The sequence below is a fragment of the Alexandromys fortis genome, unplaced genomic scaffold, assembly GCF_014885135.2.
Source record: "Alexandromys fortis isolate MF-2015 unplaced genomic scaffold, M_Fortis_MF-2015_v1.1 scaffold_103, whole genome shotgun sequence".
NCBI classification, from domain to species: domain Eukaryota; kingdom Metazoa; phylum Chordata; class Mammalia; order Rodentia; family Cricetidae; genus Alexandromys; species Alexandromys fortis.
In genome coordinates this window covers 479,897-485,896 of record NW_026067978.1, presented here as the reverse complement: position 1 = coordinate 485,896, position 6,000 = coordinate 479,897, and the positions used below count along the sequence as shown (strand labels likewise).

Genomic DNA, 6,000 nt, shown 5'->3' with positions numbered 1-6,000 from the left:
CTGTCTATAACTTCAAGATCTGACATCCTAACTCAGACATACATGCAGGCACAACACCAATGCACATAAAATAAAAAAGGAAAGAAAAAAGACAGAAAAATACCCAAGATCTTTTTTCTTTTTCTTTATTTCTTTTTTCCCTTTCTTTCTTTCTTTCTTTCTTTCTTTCTTTCTTTCTTTCTTTCTTTCTTTCTCTTTCTTTCTTTCTTTCTTTCTTTCTTTCTTTCTTTCTTTCTTTCTTTCTTTCTTTCTTTCTTTCTTTCTTTCTTTCTCCCTACCCCCAACAGTATTTGTCTGTGTAACAGCCCTGACTGTCCCAGAACTTGCTTTGTATTTCAAGCTGGCCTCAATTACACAGAGATTCACTTGTCTCTGTCTCCCTGGAGCTAAAGCAGTAGTTCTCAATCTTCCTAAAGCTACAACCCTTTAATACAGTTCCTCATGTGGTGACCCCAACCATAAAATTATTTTTGTTACTACTCTATAACTGTAATTTTGCTACTGTTGTAAATCATGATATAAATAGCTGTGTTTTCTGATGGTCTTAGGCGACTCCCGTAAAAGGGTCATGCAACTCCCAAAGGGGTCGAGACCCACAGGTTGAGAATTGTTAAAGGCATGTGCCACCATGCCCAGCTTATGTATGTTTTCTTAATATGACTTTTAAGAACTTCTGCTGGCTGTGCCCACCTTTAATCCCAGTATAACATGAAGGCCAGGCTTGTTGGGGTTTCTGTCCTGCCCGGTTCCCGTGGCCGGTAGGTCCCAAAGAAGATCACACAGAGAGTCTGCATTATTGATAAACTGATTGGCCCGTTGGCTCAGGCTTCTTATTAGCTCTTGTAACTTATATTAACCCATTATTCTTATCTATGTTAGCCACATGGCTCGGTACCTTTCTCAGCTGGGTAGAGCACATCCTGCTTCTTTAGTGATCTGGGCAGGAATGGGAGGAATGGGCTTCCTCCTTCCCAGAATTCTGTTCTCATCGCCCCACGTCTACTTCCTGTCTGGTTGACCTGCCTATACTTCCTGCCTGGCCAATGAACATTTATTTAAAAGATGATTGACAGAATACAGACAATTCTCCTGCACCATCCCAGTACTTGGGAGGCAGACAGGTGGGTCTCTGTGAGTTTGAGGACAGCCAGGGCTACACAGAGAAACCCTGTCTGGAAAACAAAAAAGAAAAGATCTGTTTATTTTTTTAATTGTGTTGTCTACTGTTGAGTATAACAATATTTAAGGAAAAATAGAAGTTTCGCTGGGCGATGGTGGTGCATGCCTTTAATCCCAGCACTCAGGAGGCAGAGGCAGGCAGATCTCTGGGAGTTCGAGGCCAGCCTGGTCTTCAAGAGCTAGTTCTGGGACAGGCACCAAAGCTACAGAGAAACCCTGTCTCGAAAAACCAAAAACAACAACAACAACAAAACAATATTTAAGGAGAAATTAAGACTTTAATATTTTTATGTGTATGGGTATTTTGCTTACATGTATGCCATATATCTGTAGCCTTTGGAGGTCAGAAGACAGCGTTGGATCCTTTGAGAGTATAAGTTAGAGATGGTTTTGAGCCATCATGTAGGTGCTGGGAATTGAACCCTTTTCCTCAGCAAAAGCAGCCAGTGCTCTTAACCATTGAGTCATTCCTTAGCCCTTGAGTATAATATTTAATATTTGTTAGTTTTGTGTGTATGTATTTTGTTTTGATTTAGGTTCTCACTGTTGTAACCCTTGACCGGCTTGGAATTCCCTAAGTAAATCAGACTGGCCTTGAACTTCCAAAGATTCACCTCCCTCTACTTCCCAAGTGCTGGGATTAAAAGCTTACACAAGCACTTGGGAGGCAGAGGTAGGCAGATCTCTGAGTTCAAGGCTAGCCTGGGTCTACAAAGCAAGTTTTAGGACACCAGCGCTGTTACACAGACAATAAATGAATGAATGAATGCACTAGTTGGTTTATACTTTTAATTCTAGCACTTGAGAGGCAGAGGCAGGGAGAGCTCTGTGAATTTGAGGCCAGCCTGGTCTACAGAGTGAGTTCCAGGACAGCCAGGGCTACATAGAGAAACCCTGACTCCAAAAACACAAAAGACAAAACAAACAAACAAAAATTATGTACCACTATTCCCAGTTTAGTCGTGGTTGCCTTGGAATTTGCCATTTAGACCAGGCTATCCTCATACTCACAGACTTAACCTGCTTCTGCCTCCCAAGAGCTGGGATTAAAGGCATGCACTACCATGCTCAGCATATAGTAAATGCTCTTCACTCCTGAGCCAGTACTCCCTGTGCCCCTTTTTTGTTTTTTTGTTTTACTTTGTTTTGTTGATCCTCCTGCAATAGTCTTCTGAGTGCTATACTTAATGTTCCCTACTCCTGGGTGTTGAAATCAGGATCTTTTGTATGCGCCATGTTCTTAGCCCCTATTGTACTTTTTAATGTATTGTTACATTTGTTTGCAAGACTGATTTTTTTTTCCCTGTCTCATCTGAAGGTCCTGTCCAAAATACATCACAAGTGTCATCGAGCCAAGGATATGATTCCCAGCTTCCAGGATCCTACCTTCGTCCAATGCCAGCAAAGACTTTGAATCCATTCTCTGCACATTCAAACTATGGTGGTTCTCAGGGATCTGGGCAGACTCTTACTAGACCACTTGTGGCTTCCAGTCCAGTACCACCTTCACTTCACGGTGGTCCTGTTCCGCGAGCGCCACTACCTGCTTCTCAGAACTCAGCTGCTACACCAATGCCTTCTGGTAGCTTTCTTCCTGGAGCCAACCCACCACCACCTCTGAATTGGCAATATAACTATCCATCTACAGGACCACAGACTAACCATTTTCCCCATGTAGCTCAACCAACTCTATCTGGGAATACAAATTTAACAGCAGACCATCAGTATGCTTCTCCTGGAGACCCTGCACTTCAAACCAGCTTCGTCAAGCCAGGTATTCACTGAGGAGTGTTTGAAATGTAGAAATATAAAACTTGCACTGAGTACTTGAAACCTTAAACCTTATAGAAAGATGGTTTTAAAAAATTAATCTTTAAATAAATTTCCCTCACATCTTTAAGTTGACTTAATAGATTGCTTACATTCCTGAACTCTTACTGCTCTTGCTTTGTAGGTGTTTTGTTTCTTTTCATTTTAAGGAGACAAGGTCTTGTCATGCTGTCTATGCTGAGCTGCAGCTCTGTACTCAGCTCCCAAACATCTGGTTCTCCAAACTATCTTCCTCTCACTCTCTCCTAAGATTTCTAGGGACTTGTTTTTGTGCAGTCCTTCCATAGGCCTGAAAGATGACAGCTGTGGTGGCACAGGCCTTTTTAAACCTTAGCACTTGAGATACACACACACAAAGGTTTGGTGGTGTCCTAGAAAATAATGTGTATTTTCTAGCTGTGAGAGGAAATGAATTTTTCAGATATTGCTCTGGCATGAGGACAGTCATGGTGAGAGTGAACTGAAGGGTCTTGGCTCCACCACTTATTCAGATTTGCTTTTCTCTTTTTCTTTCAGCCTTTTTTTTTGGGGGGTGGGGGGAGACAGAATGTTCTTTAGTTTGGGCCAGCCTTGTTCTTGAGTTTACTATGCAGCTAAAGATGACCTTGAACTGATCTCCTACTGAAGGAGAATATTGTTAAATTGCAGATGTGTTAAATTAACAGATGCCAGGACTTTGAATCAGTCTTGAATACTGTCCACTCTACCCCTCTAAGATCACTTTCAGCAGCTAACAAACTACATGCTTGATGGAAAATACCTGTATATAGTTAAGGGAATATGAATAAAAGAAGATAGCTATTGATAATAGCCATTTCATTTGAAAGTTTTTACTGTTTCATTTCTTCAGAGTATGTATTAAGAATAAACCTGAAGATGTCAGGTTGATGAGATGGCTCAGTGGGTAAAAGTGCTTATGCAAGCTGAGTTCGATGGGTAGAATATGCAATAGTGGAAAGAGAGAGCTAACTCCAGAAAGTTGTCCTCTGACCTCCACACAATTGTGGCATATGTGCCTTGTATCCCTCTCATTATTCATACACATGCACACGATAATAATAACATATGCTGGTCATGGTAGAACATGGCTGTAATCCCAGCCATGGGAAACAAGACAGGTGGACCAAGGCTTGCCTGGGCTACACAGTGATTAAGAGTGCATATTGGCTGGACATGGTGGTGCACACATTTAATCCCAGCACTCAGGCAGAGGTAGGTAGATCTCTGAGTTTGAGGCCAACTTGGCCTGGAACAAAGTAAGTTCCAGGACTGGGACAGTCATGACTGTTACACAGAAAAACCCTGTCTCAAAAAAACAAAAAAGAGGGGCTGGAGAGATGGCTCAGTGGTTAAGAGCATTGCCTGCTCTTCCAAAGGTTCTGAGTTCAATTCCCAGCAACCACATGGTGGCTCACAACCATCTGTAAAGAGGTCTGGCACCCTCTTCTGGCTGTCAGGCATACACACAGACAGAATATTGTATACATAATAAATAAATAAATATTTAAAAAAAAAAAAAAAAGAGTGCATATTGCTCTTAGAGGACTTGAGTTGAGTTCCCAGCACCCAAGTGGGACTTCTCCAGAGGCTCTGACATCCTCTTCTGGACTCTACGCACATCACACTAGTGTGCACAAACCCACAGATAGACACACACATGCATTAAAAAAAAAAAAAACTTCCATAAACTACACAAAAAATAAAAAGGCCGCATGAGCCAGGGCCCCCCCAATGTGACACCAGTTTTCCACCAGACTAGTACATACATAGTGTTATTTAATCATCGTTTCAGAGCAGAGTTGGATATGATGATGCGCATCGATAGGTTCTCTTTTGGGGAGCTAAGATAGGAGAATCATGAATTTTAGGTTAGACTGGCCTCTATAGGAGGTCTTGTCTCAAAAAAAAAAATTGTTTCCATAGCGATCTCTTTGACAGCTAAGAAATGTGAAGCTTGAATAATTTGTTCAGTGAACAATAAAATAGTTTGGGGAAAACATTATGTATCGACTATTTTAGAATCTGGAAAAATGACTCAGCCATTAAGAGTGCTTGCTGTGTAATGAGGAGGACAGGCATTTAGATCTCAGTACTTGTGTGTTAAGTCGTGCAACCTGGAAAACCTATAACTAGAGATCTGCAGTGAGAGGATGGCTCAGTGGGTAAGAAGCACCACCGCCAACACTGGTAACATAGTTTCTTCTATCTCCAATGCACTGCTCATGGGAGAGGACAGAACTGACTCCCACAGTTATCCTCTGACTGCCACATGTGTGACACGCGCAGGAAGTAACTGCCATTAAAAACTAAAAATGGACTGGAAAGGTGGCTCAGCAGTTAAGAGCACTGGCTGCTCTTCCAGAGCATCTGGGTTCAATTCCCAGCACCTACATGGCAGCTCACAACTGTGTCTAACTCCAAGCTCTGACTCCCTCACATGGACATACATGCAGGCAAAACACCAATCCACATAAAATAAAAATAAATAAGTAATAATTTTAAAATACATACCCAACCCTCCTTCGACACAGAACATTTTAAAAAAGAGGGAAAAAAAAACCTCTAAGTTATACCTGTTACTAGTGCTCACATTCCATTTTCTGTTGTTTTTTTTCTGCCTTTTTCACCCTCACATTAATTAGCTTTTAGGGATCTGAAAAGGCCGAGTTCAGACTTTTCATGTTATAAATGGGTGCTGATCACTTAACACTGCCTAGTGTGTTCTAGGCCCATGATCAGTCCCCAGCAGTGAAAAAACAGGAATCCCTCTGCTGCTTGTAAAAAGTCTCTTTTATGGCCTGGCGTGGTAGTACACGTTTGATCCCAGCACTTGGGAGGCAGGGACAGGCCTGAGTTCAAGGCCACCTTGGTTGTCTACTGAATGACAAAAAAAACACCTGTAAACTAGCTTGTGTTTTGTTAAACATTAAGCCGTGGCAACTTTGTGGTTAGACATCTTTTAGTGTCGTAGATTCTTATTAATGCTGAGTT

General features: G+C 41.7%; 1 protein-coding gene across 2 annotated transcripts in view; it reads left to right on the top strand.

The window, feature by feature from the left end:
- The window catches only part of Sec24a (SEC24 homolog A, COPII coat complex component), a 55,926-nt gene that overhangs the window by 4,897 nt on the left and 45,029 nt on the right, over positions 1–6,000 (top strand). For both annotated transcript variants that reach the window (XM_050157614.1, XM_050157612.1), the window contains exon 2: positions 2,498–2,953. In XM_050157614.1, coding sequence (XP_050013571.1) covers positions 2,498–2,953 — 456 coding nt within the window. The remainder of the gene's footprint in view (positions 1–2,497; positions 2,954–6,000) is intronic.